The following is an 18,738-nucleotide window of genomic DNA, read 5'->3' as shown; positions in this document are numbered from 1 at the left end:
GGGCATTCTGATGTTTTCATGATATTGTGTTGGGGTGAAGGGGCCATTCTGATGTTCTCATGATGTTGTGTTGGGGTGAAGGGGGCATTCTGATATTTTCATGATATTGTGTTGGGGTGAAGGGGGCATTCTGATGTTCTCATGATGCGTTGGGGTGAAGGGGGCATTCTGATGTTTTCATGATATTGTGTTGGGGTGAAGGGGGCATTCTGATGTTTTCATGATATTGTGTTGGGGTGAAGGGGACATTCTGATGTTTTTATGATATTGTGTTGGGGTGAAGGGGACATTCTGATGTTCTCATGATGTTGTGTTGGGGTGAAGGGGGCATTCTGATATTTTCATGATATTGTGTTGGGGTGAAGGGGGCATTCTGATGTTCTCATGATGCGTTGGGGTGAAGGGGGCATTCTGATGTTTTCATGATATTGTGTTGGGGTGAAGGGGACATTCTGATGTTTTCATGATTTTGTGTTGGGGTGAAGGGGACATTCTGATGTTTTCATGATATTGTGTTGGGGTGAAGGGGACATTCTGATGTTCTCATGATGTTGTGTTGGGGTGAAGGGGACATTCTGATGTTCTCATGATGTTGTGTTGGGGTGAAGGGGGCATTCTGATGTTTTCATGATATTGTGTTGGGGTGAAGGGGACATTCTGATGTTCTCATGATGTTGTGTTGGGGTGAAGGGGACATTCTGATGTTCTCATGATGTTGTGTTAAGGTGAAGGGGGCATTCTGATATTTATATAATGTTGTCTTGAGGTGAAGGGGGCATTCCAATATTCTCATGATATTGTGTTGGGGTGAACGGGGCATTCTGATATTCTCATGATGTTGTTTTGGGGTTAAGGGGACATTTTGATGTTCTCATGATGTTGTGTTGCGGTGAAGGGGACATTTTGATGTTTGGCTTTGTTTCTGAGAATGTGTTTATGGCTATGGTGTTACTGTGTTTTTTGTTAAAACTTGTTTCATCAGTTGACAGATCTGTCAATGTCTATCAAAGCTGTCTACGTATTTTGTGCATGAATACTTTGCTCATGTATTATCTTCTGAAATTCAGTGAGAATTGTACATCAAGATTGTATTTAAATTAAATTTCGTATTGTGCCTATGTTTGGGCCCAAATAAAACACAATTTACTCATGATGTCATCCCAGATATTTTATTTTTCAAGTTAAAATGTGTAACTCAAAGTATATGATGGGAGAACTTGTTCTGTTCTTGCTTGTGGCAGCTCAGCTGCCACGTAGCTATAATTTCTTTGAAGCGTGGCTGTGCCGCTGATGCTGTGCCACTGATGCTGTGCCCCTCTAATAGTACACTGGTACTCATTTCGCCAACCTCGGAAGGATGACAGGCTGAGTCAACTCCACCTGGTGTTAATTCAGCAGCCAACGGGGCTCGAACTCTGGCACTTAAAGGATCTTAAGCCAGCCGCCCTCGCCGCTAAGCCAACACCAGGTTAGCAGAAGTAGTCAACACATCTCATGGGATTTTGTGACAAGAGACAGGTTAAAAACATTCATTCTAACTTGAACAGCTTGTATTTATAACATACTTTTCATGTTTAATTATCCATGTTACATTGCGTGCTCTGGTCTGAACAATTTGTGGAATGTTCATGAGGATTACATTAGCTGTTTCAAAGTTGTAGCAAATAAAGCATTAGTGGATGAAGTTAGTTGTGTTCCAAACACATCATTTATGCGACTCTTCCTTTGCATTGCTGGAATGGGTAATTGTAAAGTTTTCATGTCGATTGGTTCAACACTTGGACCTGAGATATAGTTGGGATACAATGATCACAATCCAAATAAACGGATTAATTAATTAATGGCTCCAAACTTCACAGCAGCCATAAAATAAATGTGCTCATAAAGTTACAATAACCATGGAACTTTTATCAGGGTCAATAAATCTGCTGCAAAGTTATGGCTTGATACAAGAAGCGTTTATGGGCATGACAGATGAGGCATTTGTGCTTTGTAGATTGTGTTTCATCACAACATGATCCATCCCTCAGCTGGACGTTTGACGGGGCATCCCATCTGCTAGCATTAGATGGTGGATATTAAAGATCCTGCGGTCTTTTTGATGAAGAGTAGGCAAATTATCTCTCGCACCTTGAACAAATTACTAATTATTGTCCGAATCACCCTCTGTGGAACATCAGGCATGGTCAGCCGATTTGTGGAAGACTTGGACCAACATTCCCCCTTGGGCAACACAATAAAGAAGCGAGCAATAGTTTGTTTTTTTTCAATACATTGTTGAGGCTCCTATAAGAGCTAACACACAGAACGTATAATAAAGGGAGCAGGAGATCGGTGGAAGGGAGAGGGTTGGGGCGAGGTACACAGGGTAAACAAGATGGGCGCGACTGGGACTTTCAGGAAGGAAAGCAGGGAATTTGAAGGAGGTGGGTTTGGGGTGGATTAGCGGGGGCTAGAAAAGATCGTGGTTTTGGATGGGGGAAGATAAGAGATGGTGGTGAACAGTTGTTTTGTAGACCTGGAGGGAAGAGTGGGATTGAAGAGAGTGTTGGAGTTTGTTCCAAATGCAGGAAAAAAGAGGAATGAAAGAGTGAAGGTGAGCAGTGATTCTTGATTTTGGTAGTTTTACCAGAAGGGGGTTGCTGGTGGACCTTGAACGCCTTGCGGAAATATGTGGGAACAGATCACAGACAGAGTGGGGGGAGGGGGGCGAAGCCAAAAGTCAGAAAACCACTGACCTGCCTGTGGTGAGAGAGTGAGAGACCTAAAGACTCAGCCTTATCACAGGAGATACCAATGATCCTAAAAGCTTTGGTTGCCACAGAAGGGACAGAAGGGACATCAGAGTGCAAATGAAAGCTTTGAATGTGGTCAGGAGCTCAAGTGTGCCAAGGAAGGACTTTGCATGATGGAGGATGCCTTGTCGGCGACTGGCTTTGCAGGCCCGCTGGGAAATTTGGCTTTCCCAGGAAAGAGCATGGCAGATAGGAGAAAGTAGTTGTTGGTGGGCGGGGGGGGGGTTCCAGATTGTACTTTTAAAGCGACATAGTGAGAGGATGAGATTTGTCAGGATTGAAAGAAATATTCCAAGTGTTTGACCAGCTTGGGATTTTATCCAGATCTGCAGAGAGTGAATAGACTGCACTGCCTGCCGATCTGAGGGATGACAGATGGCATGGCAGAGGGTGGGGTCATCAGAAAAGAGATAATGAGGAGTTTCCAGAGAGTCTGAGAGATCATTGATGAAAAGCAGAAAAAGCACAGGGCTCAGAACACTACCTTGAGGAACTCCACCTTGGACAGGAAGAGGGGATGAGAGAACTCCATTAAGGGCCACACATTGACTGCAACAGGAGAGGATGTCTGCGAGCCATGAGTGGAGATGGCCTTGGATACCACAGGAAAAGAGTTTTGTGAGCAGGGCAGGGTGCCACACCATGTCAAAAGCTCGTGACATGTCGAGGGAGATGGCTCTGATCTCATGTCTGGCATTGAGGACCTCCATCCATGTTAGGAAATCACAAGCAACATGTCCAAGGTAGAGTGACCTGGTCTTAATCCAAATGTATGATCAGAAATCAAGCCATTGGAGAAGAGGAAGGAGGTAATGTCGGAAGCATTAATGGATTCCATGACCTTGCTGATGATTGGGAGAAGGCTAATTTGGTCTGTCATTGTAGGGACCTCCTTTTGCACCGTTTTTATGCAGAGCCGTCATATTTGCTGATTTCCAAGTAGATGGCAGATGACCTTGAGCAAATGAGAGGATGAATAAAACAGAGAGAGTGTGAGTGACAGCAGCAGATCAGATTTTTTAGGTCATGTGGGCTGATGTCCTCTAGACCAGTTGCAGAACCTAAGTCAACGTTTGACAGCAAAATCTCCACCTTGTCACAGACACAGAGGACACAGAGTGCCTTGTCATCTCCAAAAGGACACAGAGTGCAGGAAGAGCTGGGTGTGACTGGCTAAGGTGGGTACAGAAAGTGACGGGTTTCAGATACAAGATTTAGAAGCAAACACAGAGTTTACGCATTCAGCCTTTTCATGTGCAGTGTCAGCTGTGCGATCATTTGATGTGAGGGAGGGGATGGAGGGGGAACATGCACCAGAAACAGACTTAACTTTTAAGGCACTCCATAGAGCACATACCTCCTCCATGCAATGCCTGATCCAGTGGAACATATCGAGCCCAATAACTTTTTTAAATATGCTATATATCATTTTTTGGTGCGATCTTTCGATGGTGAAGAATCACTTTAATAAATTATCAGATTCAGATCTTTACCAAAATTGAATCGATTCTTCCTTGTCACACACCCAATGTGTCCACAAAGTTTTGTCCGAATCTGTCCAAACCTCTTTGAGATATCATGCTATACTGTTGTGGGGCCAGTTCTCGATGGCGAGCACGACTGCTAGGTGGAGCATTAGAGTCGGCTCCACCGAACACCCGGAATTTAGGTCGTACCTTTGAGATAAATCCGAAAGGTCACGGGTCCCTTATCGGACCGAAGATCGCCAATAGGTCGACCACGTGGGATATGGTCATTTGCCAATTTCAATATACCTAAATACCCACGTCGTCCAAACTACCCGGGAAATTCACCCTCGGCAGGATCTGCGTGATCCTGGCCGTTACCGAGCCGGGCCTGAGTTGTTCCCTGAGCGGAGAGTACCGTACCAGATTCCTGCCGGGCCGATTGCATGATTACGGTAACAATGAAGCCTCCTAATTCCCGTTCGCAGCGTGGCAAACGAATGATAGAAAGGATAAGGATGAGCTGGGACATTCAAAAAAAGGAGAATGTATTAACAATAGGGGGAAGGGAACACACAAAGAGCAGAGTTATCCGAATATGAAATGTGAATAATGTACAACAAAAAGCATTTAACAGTTCTACTTATAGGCAAGGCCCCCCCCCCCCACACACACACACACACACACACACACACACACACACACACACACACACACACACACACACACACACACACACACACACACACACACACACACACACACACACACACACACACACACACACACACACACACACACACACCCAGAAGAAATGATGGCTGTGGCCTTTATTGATACCCCCAGCTCGGAGGGAAGGTGAGCTCGAGGTAAGGATAACGTGCTGGCTACCTGGCCGCGTTCGCGCGGCTCGATGTCCGCACCTTCCCGGAGCACCAGTCGCCAAAGGAGCCAGGGCAGCCGAATCCAGAGGAGGCGAGACGAGGTGATCTCCCTTGATGAAATGGTCCACCGCTCGCTGTAATGCGCCAGACGAGACACCTCTGAAGCGCGGGATGCAGTCCGCCACAAACCCAGGCAGACGCGCTTTGAGACACACGGGACGCAATCTCTCCACACCGGTCCCGACAACCACTCCTCACGCTCGTCCCGACCACTCTTTGCCACCCCTCTTTACGCTCGTCCCAACAACCACTCTTTTCGCTCGTCCCGATAACTACTCTTTAGGAGGGAGCCGCTTCTTCTCCTGGCCACTCACCTCCTGATTGGTCGGACCCATCGCGCGATTCCCTGGCCATCTCCCATTGGACAGGCCCACGGTAGGCGGGGAAACTCCCACCCTTCTGGGTGGAGTCCCGATCGGAGGCGTTTTGTAGCTCCGCCTACCTCCTTATCTCTGACCACGTGCGTAATGGCAATGGTGTTGAGTGGGAGATGGGGCGGGTGAGATACCCGCTCCTTGCCGATTAGCCAAAGAGGGACACCATGCCTACGTTAAACTCCGCCCACGCACGCGCTCGCTCGTCGGCGAGCATGCAAAGAATGCCGCGAGCAGGGTGTTGTGAAAGCGAAGATGGGCGTTGTTGTTGGTGATGTAAAAATCCTATCTATAAAATAACTGCGCAGCGCACGTACACTTAATTCCCATTAGACATAGGGGACGGGACCCTAACTAGAAACACATACTTACCGATCTAACTGATCTATAAGGACTCTGGCTGTTGTGTGCTAATGGCTGCCAGATTTGTAACAATACAACATATCGTTTTTGGCCCTATCTTTCAGTGGTGAAGAATCACGTAAAAAAATTTAGTATCTGGATCTGGATCTTCACCAAAATGTAATTGCTACGTCCTTGTCACACACCCAACCTGCCCACCAAATTTCATCTGAATCTGTCCATAACTTTTTGAGATATGCTGCACACAGACAGATCGACAAACAAACAGACAGAAAGTAGTGAAAACATCACCTCCTTCCACCTTTGGTGGCAGAGGTAACAAGATGGCACCAAGATTTGGAGAAGCAAGACAGGTTTGAGATTTCAGACTTGAGATGAGAAAGATATTTCCTGGCTCTCCTGAGGGTAGACACACACTTGGTCTGAGCTTTGTAGAAGGAACTGGGATTGCCTTCAGTTGGAGTTGCCTTCCTTGAGGTGAAGGCAAGTTGTTTCAGGACAACTGCCTCGCCACAAGCTTAAGTGTACCATGGGTGGGAGGAAGGGTATGACAACTGAAGATGAGGTGGGATAAATCTGTGCAAGAGATCGAGCAAGTTTCTTCGAAATAATTCCCAGGATAAGTTATGTCGGAGAAAGTGGAGATGGGAGACCATTCTCGAAGTTTGATGGCTGATTGAAGTCCTTGACAATCGGCCTGAGTGAAATAAATGCCAGACTCGACAGTGCTGAGGTACTTTGCTAATTACAGCCAGAGCGATGACCACTTTAACAAGCATGTGGTCAGATGAACTGATTGAATCAGAGGAAGAACAGCAGATATTTGCAGGGAAATTGGTCAAAACCCAATTCAGAAGAGATGGAGTAGTGTTGGTTGAGATCTGGGTCAGGAAGTTTACAGATTGTCGGTCCCAATGAGTCGCAGAAGTCCTTTGCTGAAGTGCCATGGCAGGTGAGCGAGGTTCCCACACATAGCCAACTGTCATGATGACAATTTCAGTCACCATAATTATATGAGGAAGAGAGAGTTGGGATGAGAGGATAGAAATTGGTCCATGTTTTCTGTGAGCGAGTTGTAAATGGAGTCATTCCTATTTGGTGGATGATAGAACACACAAATATACATGAGGTGGGAGTAGAGGGGAAGCCGTAGCCTGAGGTATTCATGGGGGAGTGAGGGCAGTGCATTGAGAGTGAGGAATAGAGTTTTTGATGAAGAGAGCAACTCCACCACCAGGACGAGGCTCAGGTCTGTCATACCGGTGGAGGGAGTAACCGGTGGGAGATACTAAGGTGTCAGAGACGTCTTGAAGGAGGAAGGTTTCTGTTAAGCAGATTATGTCCTGTTTGTCAGTGGCAACTTGTATGGAAAGATCTTTAAGGTTCGAGTGAAGGCCCAGATGTTTGAGGTCCACACTGCTAAAAAAGAGGAAGGGAGGAGGCTTCAAGTGCAGGGGAAGGGAGGAGAAGGTGGGGAAGTGGGGAGCGTTCTTGACATTGAGTGGGGGATTGCAGAAGAGCTCAGGGAGAGGGCTTGAGGAGGAGGAGGAGCACAAAAGGCTTGATGATGGTGGGATGAGGAACAGTGGGGATTAATAAGAGAGGGGGAAGAGGTAGTTAAAGATTGGAGGAGGTGGAGGAATGAGTTGGAAGAGAGAGGGCAGGGGAAGGAGGAAAATTTGTGGATGTGAGGGGGGGGACAACTTGGAGAAGGGGGAATGAGATGGAACATTGGATGGAGAAGGGTGAGAGGGGAGAATTGGGGGAGAAGGGTTGTGGGGGTGCTTTTGAGAAAGGTGAGATTGGGGAGAGGGGAAGGATGAGACTTGGTAGTGGTATGGCGAAGAAGGGAGTGGGCAGGGGGAGGCACAATATTTGAGGGATTGGGAAGAGGGGGAGATGTGATGTGAGGAAAGAAAGAGCATATTTGAGATGCTGAGGAGTGTACAGTATGAGAGAGTGAGATATCTGTAAGGTTAGAACAGAGCCCACAGATGTTAGAACACGACAGAGTTTGGGACACCAGAGGAGGAGCTGTTAGTAACAGACGACAGTCAGGTCAGGTCAGGTATGGAAGCACGTACCGGAGCAGTGCGTCGCTGTGTCCACTTTCCATTGGTACGCCAGGGGCCTCCGTCTGGCCATCCCCATCTCCTTGAGACGCTGATCAACCTGCTGCAACCACGAGACACATGGTTGGCCCATTGGCCTCCTTCACTCATGAGGCTCTCTTGCTGAGAGAATCTGGTGAGCAGGATGAGAGTTAAGAAAACGAGCCACATGTCCATACAGCCACAGCTGATGCTCATGGACTATGCAGGAAACAAATCTCATTTGAATCTCTCTCAGCAACCGCTCGTTGGACACAAAGTCCGACCAGCGATAGCCAAGGATTCTCCGAAGAGACCTGGTACTCAAGGAACCAAGTCTCCATCTCAGATCCCTGTTCAAAGTCCAATTCTCATCTGTAGAGCAAGACTGGAAGCAGAAAGGACCTGAAGACTCGGACTTTCGTCCTCCCGCACAGGTACCAGCAGCACTACATCCCATGATCCAGTCAATCCATGACTCCCCAGGCCCAACCCAGACCTCTGTTGACTTCTGGCTCACAGCCAGCAGAGACATGAATATCACTGCCAAGTTTAGTGAATCTCTCCGTGACCTCAACATCCTCACCACAAATGGGTACAGACAAGATGGCAGCATTCAAGACGTCATTGAAAGCCTGGATCTTAGTTTTGACCCAGGAAACCCATAATCCCAGTGCCTCTGACTCCTCATTCTGCACCTCGAGGGCCCCACAAGGACATCTAGATTCTCTGCAAAGATGACTTTATCATCTGCAAAATCAAGGTCAGACATCTTGACATTCCCAAACGATGCACTGCAGCTTGATCACTCCAATATTCTCCCAATAATCCAGTCGATACAAGCGCTGAAAAGTGTGGGTTCCAGTACACGCCCCTGACGAACTCCAGTAACAACTGGCAATAAGTCGGAGATGGTGTCACCACATCTCACAGCACTCTCAGTACCAGAGCATAGTTCAGACATCAGATTGATCAGTTTTGGTGCACCCCATGGAGACCAAGAATCCTCCTGATGGCATCCCGATTCACTCAATCAAACACTTTGCAGAGATCATCATAAGCTACAAGCAACCCCTGCCGAAACTCTCGTCTGCATTTGGTGAGGACCCCAAGAGTAAGGATACGGTCAATTGTTCACCTCTTTGGTTAAAGCCTGACTGCTCTGGATGCTGGTGCTCACAAACAGATAGTGGTGAACCCGATCAATAATTATCCGAGGAAAGACCTTGCCCAGTACTGAGAGCAGCGTCACCCCTCGGTAGTTGTTGCAGTCCTGGCGATCACCCTTCTTTTTCCAGAGAGGGACAACAAGACCCCTCTTCCATTAATTTTGGATGATCCCTGTGTTCCAAGCAAAGCACAGAACTGCATGCAACGACATGAGTTCAGCATTTCCACCAGCCTTGATGTTCAGCATGGATACCACAGATCCCTGGACCTTTACCCAATTTCAACTGGTTCACCACAGCCTGTTTCCACAAACGAAGGTGGATCACTGTTGAATGGAGGGTCAGCAATAGGGATAGTAACAGCCCTGACACCTAACTCGACAGCTCTTGGATCAGCCTGGTACAGCCGCTCAAAGTAACTGGCCCAGCAGGCCTTCACTTCAGACTCCTCTGACAAGAGCCTACCACGCTCCGCTCTGACTGCAATACACAAGAGGGATGGGCTTGGAGGAACGTAATGTGCGAATTTCCCTGTAAGCAGGACGAGAATCACTTGACCACAGGTGATGCTCTACCTACCCCCTCAGGTTCCTCACACAAAGGCCTCCTTGTTCACCCTCAGCGCACGTGCAGTTTTACACCACAGCTCCCTGAACAGCTCATCTCTGCCAAAAAGCCTGGTGCTGCGACTGATCAATGGTGTCCAGTGTGCCTTGAGGGACAACATTCTTCTTCGCCCGACGGTGAGTTACAAGACATTCACCAGCGATATCAAGGATGGTGGTCTTGAAGGCACTCCACAACTCTTCACAATTCCCCCAAAGCACCCAGACCCCCCAAATCTACACTCAGGCTGTGTGCAAACTCCTCAGATACCCTCTCATCCTTGAGCTTGCCGACATCCAGCCGAGGCTGGGATGGTATCATTCTCCCATATTTGAGCTGCAACTACAAAGTTGCTACAACAAGCCTTGAGTCGTAATTGAGGAACTGAGCACTCCGGTGGACCCTGCAGTTTTTGGTCATCCTCCAGCAACCATCAATGAGCACATGATAAATCTCCTTTGCCACACCACCAGTGTTGGAATGCTAAGTCAAGGGATGAGCCTGTGTGTGCTGAAACCATGAACCAGCCACCCAAAATCCATGACTTCTTGCCACCTCAAGGAACTTGGTGCTACTCTGGTTCACAGTTCCAGACCCATGGGGACCAACACATGTCTCATAACCATCCCTATCAGTTCCAGTCGATGCATTGAAATCCCCCAAGACGAGAAGAGTATCTCGCCTGGGGCACTGATCAACCACAGACTCGAGCATGGCATAGAATGCGTCCTTCCCGGTGAGATCACTCACCTCAGTCGGAGCATATACAGACCCCAGATAAATGACACACAAGGAGTGACAAATCCTTCGTCTCATAAAATGCTCATTGACCAGTGCTTCCTCAATTATCATTGGAGTTAGCTTATTGGACAAAGCTAGAGCAACTCCTTGGGCATGGTAACCATCAGAGCAACCAGACCAATAGTCTGTGTCACCACCACTAGCCGATTTCCGAATCTCAGAGAGTGCTGCAACACCTATGTTCAAACGCTTGAGCTCAGATGATAACAAAGACAGGTGATCACCCTCTCTTAGAGATAGGACATTCCAGGCATCCACCCGAAGGTTAACCCAAGGAGACTGCTGTCTGATGGATGACATCTCAGTACCACTCCACCACACACCACCACAATCTATCCCTGGAGTTTTACCCCATGGTTTTCCTCCTATCATCAAGGAATGGGGGTCCCAAAGTCTTTGCCCCAATCCCCTCATCTGATGAGCTGCCCTGAAACTCTGGGTACCCATGGAGTGGATTTTCAGATTTCCTTACATTTGTGGGTTTTGTGGAATAAAGTGTTTTACAGTGGCCGGAGTGCATTTCCTGCCACCAACCACCTAAAAAATTAAAGTAACCAAACTGTACGAAAACGTCCGCAGACACAGTTGGGCACTAGAAATGGATGTCCATTGGCTCATAAGGAGCTCGTCCGCCCTATGACAGGTTTTGTTTTTAATCCTGCTGGGTGTCCAGATCTATACACCCTCCTCACCAGAAAACCTGGTTTAGTCACCTACAACCCGACCATGAAACAGGGTAGTGCAGGTTTACACGGTACCTGTAGCAAGTCACAGGTCCAACTGGCTTGACCTGACAATAAACAGCTCTGTCATGGTAATTAGTCGAAAATATAATAACCCGACCATGCACACAAACAGAGGAAAGGTTAGGGCTCAAGGAATCCCAATTATGAAAAGGCTGACAAATACTCACCAATTAGCACAAGTTTTAAAACAAAACTGAACTACAAAGACACAGGCAACACGGAGACAACAAAAATAACAGTAAAAAAAAATGCTAAAAGCAAAACAAAAAATGACCGTGAAACTTATCTTTGAGAAAGTGATCAGCAGAGACCCTGAAGAACACCAGTGTAGCTCAAGAACTGGAACCGGAACTGGAAGCTTCTAGTTGGGGCCAATAAAGTTGTAGTAGTCTTGGATTCAGCACCAAGTTTAAATATTAATTCTTGTACTGTATGCTTGTTTCTTGGTAAAATAATTTCTGGAGTTGTTCACACTTTTGTCGTTATTAAATATTGAAGTTTGATAATATCAAGCTTAATTATTGGAACCAATGGCAGAATTACTTAAGTTATCCCATAGATGTGGTCTCCAACCTCATTTATAACAATAATCATTGACTCAAAGAATGAAAATATCCTGAAGTTGTGTTTTCTGAGGTCCATGTCATGTGGCATTGTAACCACATCAAGTTTTACCATTGTGCATTCTACCCCATGCTTCAAAGTGTGTAAGGTATCAGCAATATAAATGGTAAATGATAGGAACACAAAGCCATACAATTCGTAATAACATTCAAGAGCATGAATGGAGTGAGCAAATGGCTCTCACGGTTGAAGATAAGCGGCACTGGTTGGATCTTGTGGTGGGGAAGGTGATATGTCTCTTTCAAATAAAAAAATTCTTGCTTATCCTTTTCATTTTAAGATATTCTACTATGGGTTGGGTATGTATGAAGCTATTTGTAACAAAAAGTAATGTTGCACATCTCGGTTTAAACAAATAGTTCACTTGCAACAATTTCAGGGCTGTGATCACTGATTGCTGATGGTTCACGGTACAGCAAACTTGTAATAAAATAGTAGCCAATTAGTAGCACTTGAAATTCAGCCTCATCATAAAAAATAAATAAATAAAAATTAGGTGAAAATTAAGTCATTGAAAAAATTTAAAATTGAAAAAGATAAATGTTTGAAAATAGAAAAAAAAGGAAAATATAAAATTAAATCATTGGGAAATTAAACAATTAAAATAAATAAATAATTGAAAATTGAAAAAAAATAGTTCATAGAACAAGTTACCCCATTCAGTGTTTAAGTATATACTTCAATTTTAATAAAGTAATGACATAAAAGATCCGGAAGTTTAGTGCAACTGAAGCAATCTCATACATCACCTTTATACACCACCTGATTGAACATGTCCAAGTATGTACTGCTAAACTGAAGGGTTTGAAAATACAAAGAAGGCAATTTGTGTTCTCATGTTCAAGAATATAATTCATTTTAAACACATTTGTGAGGATAAGAAACTCCAAGGAGGAAAAATTGGAGATTAAGAGTGATTTGGGTGGTGTTAACGAGGGTAGAAAATATCATGGTTTTGGAATGGGGACGATCTGAGATGGAAGTTAACAGCTGTCTTGAAGACCTGGAGGAAATAGTGAGAAGAGGATGTGGAAGTTAATTAAACAGGTGGGGAAAAAGACCAAAAAAATGAGTTAGTAGAGGAAGTCAGAAAGCCATGTGCGGAGTTGGCCTTGGATGCCATAGGCGGCAGATAGTTTGGAGAGCAAGGCAGGATGCCAGACTTTCAGAAGCACAATATATGCCCAGAGAGATGGCCCTTAACTCATGTCTGGCATTGAGCACCTCCATCCATTGATGGGTGAGTGGAAGCAGCATGAACAAGGTGGAGAGACCTGGTTTGAAACCAAGCTAGTGATCTGAGATGAGTTTGTTGGAGAAAAGGAAGCATTTCATATCAACTGCGATGATGGATTCCATGACCTTTCTGATGATTGGAAGTAAGATAATACGTCTGTACTTAAAGGGGATCAGTTTTTGCACCTGTTTATGCAATCCAGAATGTTGGTAGATTTCTAAGCAGACGGAAGATGACGGTGCAAATGACAGGGTGAAAACAGCAGAGAGAGGATGTGCAAGACCAGCAGAGCAGGTTTTTAGGACACGTGAGCTGATGCCTTGTGGTCCGGTTGCAGTCAGAGTTGAGGGTTGAAATAATCTTCTGTACCTTCTCAGGTGCAAAAGACATGGAGTTCAGGAACTGTTGGGTACAACAGGGAAGGATGGGAACCGTGAGTGAGGGGTTGGGGACACAATATTTGGAGCAACCACACAGAATTGAGGCATTCAGCCTTCTCACGAGCATAGTCGGCTGCAGTGGCATTTGAAGAAAGGGCAGGGATGGAAGGGGAACATACACCGGAGACAGACTTAACAAGGTGCCACCTGGTTTTAGAGGAGGGAGACAAGATTGAATGTTCATTTTTGAGGTTGGACAGATGTTGTTTTCTGGCTATAGAGAGTGGACACACATGATGCAGACTGTTTGGAAAGCATTGAAATTGCCTTCGGTCAGATTTCCCTTCCAGGAAGAGAACGCAAGTTGTTTCAGAGCAACTGTCTCACCACAGGATTCAGTGTACCATGGGGGAAAGAGGGGTAGTTTAATTTAAGACGAGATGAGAGAGAGAGAGAGAGAGACAGAGAGAGACAGAGAGCAGGATTCCATGGAAGAATTTCCAGGCTGAGTTAACATCAGGGCAATAGATATGGGAGACTAGTCCTGAATTGAGATGGCTACTTGCAGTCTCTGCCAATCTGCTTGAGTGAAATGCCAGACTCACTGGTGTTGAGGCAGTTCTCTGAGAATAGCCAGAGAGATGTTCACTTTCACAAGCATATGCTCAGATGAACCAATTGAAGTGGAGGAAGAGAAGGGTCATCACCAAGTCCAGAAGGGAGGATTTTCCATTTGGAGAAATTGGGGTTGGAAAGTCAGTCCCATTGAGTCACAGAAATTATTTGGTGAAGTGCCATGGCTGGTGAGAGAGGTACCAACACCCAGCCAAGTTGCATGGTGACCATTGAAATTGCTACATATGAGGGAGAGAGAGTTGGGATGAGTGGTTAAAAGTTTGTTCATGTTGTCTGAGAAAGAGATGTAGATGGAGTCGTCACTGTTAGGATGACGGCACAACACACAGATGAACGAGAGGTGGGAGTGGAGGGGAAGTCATGGCCAGAGGTGCTCCTCGGTGTTTTTTTCAATATAAAAAAATGCGTGCTTCGTGGTGACATGTTCACCATCAGATTTTTTTTTTTTTTACAACTAAAATGTCCGCCAGTCAATCAACTTTGATCTGTTCCCGAAAAACAATGACGTACATATGTAAGCCATCATTCATTATATGTGTGCCAAGTTTGAATAACATCGGTAAATGCATGTCGGAGAAATCGTTGAGGACGTGTTCAACATCGGGTGTTTTTACAACTAAAATGGCTGCCAGTCAGCCATCTTTGATCGCATCGCGAAACAAAATGATGCACATATGTATACCATCATGTGTTGTCTTTCTGCTAAGTATGAACAAAATTGGTCCATACATGATCGAGATATGGTTGCGGACACATGCATGGACACAAAAATCAACACCAAATCCAAAATCCCCTATTTCGGACTAAGTCCAATGAGGGCTAATAATACTTTTGAAGAGGAGACATATTTCATGATGTGGAATAAGAACACATGCAGCATCTGCGAAGGAGAAATAAGGGTTAAAATGCTTTCTTAAAATGATTTTTTTTTAAGTGTTTATGTATGATGTCGATTCTATTTGAAGAGAAGAGGGTTGGGATGGGTTGGGGATGGGGTTGGGTGTAGAATCAGTAGCAGAAGGAAATTCAATGGAAATAGGAATCATTATGGGGTGAAATTATACAAAAAATTTGTTCAGATTTTTTGAAACAAAGAGAGGAAATAGCAAATATGAAAGGATAATGTTGAGGAAATAGAAGTGGAGCACCCAGGAATACACCCAGGACTGATTTGCTAAAACAAACTTTTTATCTGAGGAAGGCCTTGAAAAAGGCCCTTAAGGTCTTGACAATATGAAACGGATAGCACAAAACAACGAATGAATTAACATGACTGTGTGGGGTGTGGGGGAAGATTTTCGAGGCTGTTGTGAGGTGGAAGCATTTAGGGGTGGGGTGAGGGAGAAGCATTGTGACGGTGGTGTGAGGAGGTTGGCAGAAAGGGGGAACATGAAGCTTTGAGGGGGTGAGGTGAGAATGGTTGCTTTTCCTGATTCCATATTCACAATTTTGACAGGCGGAGATAAAGATCATGGGATGGGGGATTGGAACGCTCTTATTCTTATAAGAACTCTCATCACCCACCAGAGAAACATCTTATTCTTCAAAAAGTGGAATACCACAGACACCAAGACTAAACGCTTAATGCCTCCCTCCAAAAAACCATAATAGGGCATCTAAAAAGGAGGAACAACCTTACTAAATGTCATTCCTTGCACTTTTGTGCACATCATCCTTGTTAAAGTCAATTCATTTGATGTAGTAGGCCATAATGTCATCACCTATCATATGCCTGCACATTTGATATTCCACATTTACATTTTATCACCACCTAATATTCCCATTAATTTGCCATCTGTTTCATGTTAAGCATTTTTTTTGTTCCAATATGAGTTTTGTGAAATAGACTGGAGACGGTGGTATTTAATTCTGGTCACTTAATTAAATTCGCTCTCAAAGCCTCCACCCATTAGGCCTGAACAATACAAGCACTTTCCAAATCGGACTCATCCTTTTCTTTCCAGTATCCATTAACAACTGAGATTCAAACATACTCGTACTGTGTGATTGTTTAATTCTCACAAACAATCTATTTTTAAACTGTTCTTCAACTCGTTAATGTTTTTTTTTATCAATGGACGAACCCACGAAGGCGAAAATGTGATGACCGTCATTAGGCATTTGTCATATCCTTGTCAAAATAAGCAAATGTATCGATTTGATACAGCACAACTGTGGTATCTGTTCCAGTGATGAACTACAATAGTTATTTACGTTGTATGAGACCTTAATGATGATGGTGACGGAGGAAAACATTCATTACCCTGACGGTTGGAGGTCATAGAGAGTAAAAAACAACAGATGGGCACAAGATTAGACAATAACTGCTAATTTATGGACAATTTGAATGTCCAAGACGTTTGGTTGTTACTTGGCTAAATATCAGGTCTCCTGAATGGTTGCTTTTTTGTTCCCATAGAGCATCAACACTCAACAGAATGCTAAATTCCAATAATGAATTGATCTCTCAATACGTATGTGTGTTGCAGGCAATTGTGATGGAACCGGTTCCGACAGATGTCTCTCAAGGTCTCCAAACACCTCCGATCTGGGTCGCATATCAAGAGATCCTGGTCAAAGTTTCTGGAAAGGTGTGCTTTGAGTGGACAACATTGTCAATGATGATGATGATGATCTGAAGCACCATCTACATTTTGAATAAGCACGTTCCTGAGAGCCTATTTATTATGATTCACTCCATTTGAGAAAAAAAAAAACATTCCAAGCTCTAAACAAATGGGACAAAACTAATGCCATCTATCGTTCCTTTTTGTTTAACAGCTGTTCATTTCCTGAAGGCCTATTTTCAGGCAGTCATATGTTATCTGTAACTGTAACCCTGTCAGTTCTGTTTTCTATCTGCACTGAATTTTTGTTTTACAGGCAGTTATACTTTATCAGTTCATTTGGTATGTCTAAAAAAGCTACTGCAGTCTGAAATTTGGAATTCCCTCTCCAACTAGTCTCACGGCATCTTAGAAAACAAAGCGATTGGGACAAATTTTATTTTGATATTCCACTGGATGGTGGTGTTATGAATGAAATTGCAAGATGACAAAGAGGGAGTGCCATTTCCCATTGAAAGCTCATTACATAGGTCTTCAAAGGACCAATTAGGTAGTTACAGACCAATAAAGGCCCCCACAAAAACAAAATTGATAATCCCACACTCAACCCGTAGGTGATTTGGAATTGGGTAACAGTACAAAGCCTAATGGCCCACTTTCACCATGCATCGTTTGTTGCCGTGTGTCGCTTCTTTGCCGTGTGCATTGCTTCGTTGCCATGCGTTGCTTCTTATGCCTGCACTGCTTCTTTTTGTTGTGTTGCTTCTTTTTATTATGTTACTGTGTTGCTTCTTTTTACTGTGTTGCTTCTTTTTATTGTGTTGCTTCTTTTAATTGTGTTACTATGTTGCTTCTTTTGTGTGTTGCTTCTTTTGCATGTGTTGCTTCTTTTGCATGCATTGCTTCGTTTTCCTGAGCTTTTTCGTTTTCCTGAGCTTCTTCGTTCATTGATTTGTTTGCATGCATTGCGTTGTTTGTTTAAGTGTGTTGCTTTGTTTGTTTACATGTGTTGCTTTGTTTGTTTGTGTGCGTTGCTTTGTTTGCATGTGTTACTGTGTTTGCGTACATTGCATTGATTGTTCACGGGCATTGCTTTGTTTGTTCGTGTGTTGCTTTTTTGCTCGTGTGCGTTGCTTTGTTTGTTTGTATTCGTTGCTTTGTTTGCGTGTGTTGTTTTGTTTGTTTGAGTGCATTGCTTTGTTTGTTTGCGTGCGTTGCTTTGTTTGTGTGTGTCGCTTTGTTTATTTGCATGCGTCGCTTTGTTTGTTTGCGTGCGTTGCTTTGTTTCTTTGTTTGTGTGCATTGCTTTGTTTGCATGTGTTGCTTTGTTTGTGTGTGTGTTGCTTTGTTTGTTTGCGTGTGTTGCTTTGTTTGTTTGCGTGTGTTGCTTTGTTTGTTTGTGTGCGTTGCTTTGTTTGTTTGCGTGCATTGCTTTATTTGCGTGTGTTGCTTTGTTTGCATGTGTTGCTTTGTTTGCGTGCGTTGCTTTGTTTGTTTGCGTGTTGCTTTTTTGTTTGCATGCGTTTCTTTGTTTGCATGCGTTGCTTTTTTTGCATGTGTTGCTTTGTTTGCGTGCGTTGCTTTGTTTGTTTGCGTGTGTTGCTTTGTTTGTTGCGTGTGTTGCTTTCTTTGCGCATGTTGCTTTCTTTGTTTGCATGTGTTGCTTTGTTTGCGTGCGTTGCTTTGTTTGTTTGTTTGTTTGCGTGCATTGCTTTGTTTGCTTGTTTGCATGCGTTGCTTTGTTTGCGTGTGTTGCTTTGTTTGTTTGCGTGTGTTGCTTTCTTTGCGCATGTTGCTTTCTTTGTCTGCGTGCGTTGCTTTGTTTGTTTGCGTGTGTTGCTTTGTTTGTTTGCGTGCGTTGCTTTGTTTATTTGCGTGTGTTGCTTTGTTTGTTTGCGTGCGTTGCTTTGTTTGTGTGCGTTGCTTTGTTTTTTGTGTGT

The 18,738-nt window shown here is 44.4% G+C and overlaps 1 protein-coding gene across 2 annotated transcripts in view; it reads left to right on the top strand.

The window, feature by feature from the left end:
* FUOM (fucose mutarotase) overlaps positions 1–18,738 on the top strand; it is a 119,723-nt gene that overhangs the window by 98,790 nt on the left and 2,195 nt on the right. For both annotated transcript variants that reach the window (XM_085872201.1, XM_085872205.1), the window contains exon 4: positions 16,721–16,822. In XM_085872201.1, the coding sequence (XP_085728327.1) occupies positions 16,721–16,822 (102 nt within the window). The remainder of the gene's footprint in view (positions 1–16,720; positions 16,823–18,738) is intronic.

The sequence above is a fragment of the Eptatretus burgeri genome, chromosome 1 (genome assembly GCF_056783735.1).
Source record: "Eptatretus burgeri isolate ZD-2024b chromosome 1, Ebu_testis_v1, whole genome shotgun sequence".
Taxonomy (NCBI): Eukaryota; Metazoa; Chordata; class Myxini; order Myxiniformes; family Myxinidae; genus Eptatretus; species Eptatretus burgeri.
The sequence above is the reverse complement of the archived record's forward strand: the minus strand, read 5'-3'. Positions and strand labels throughout refer to the sequence as shown.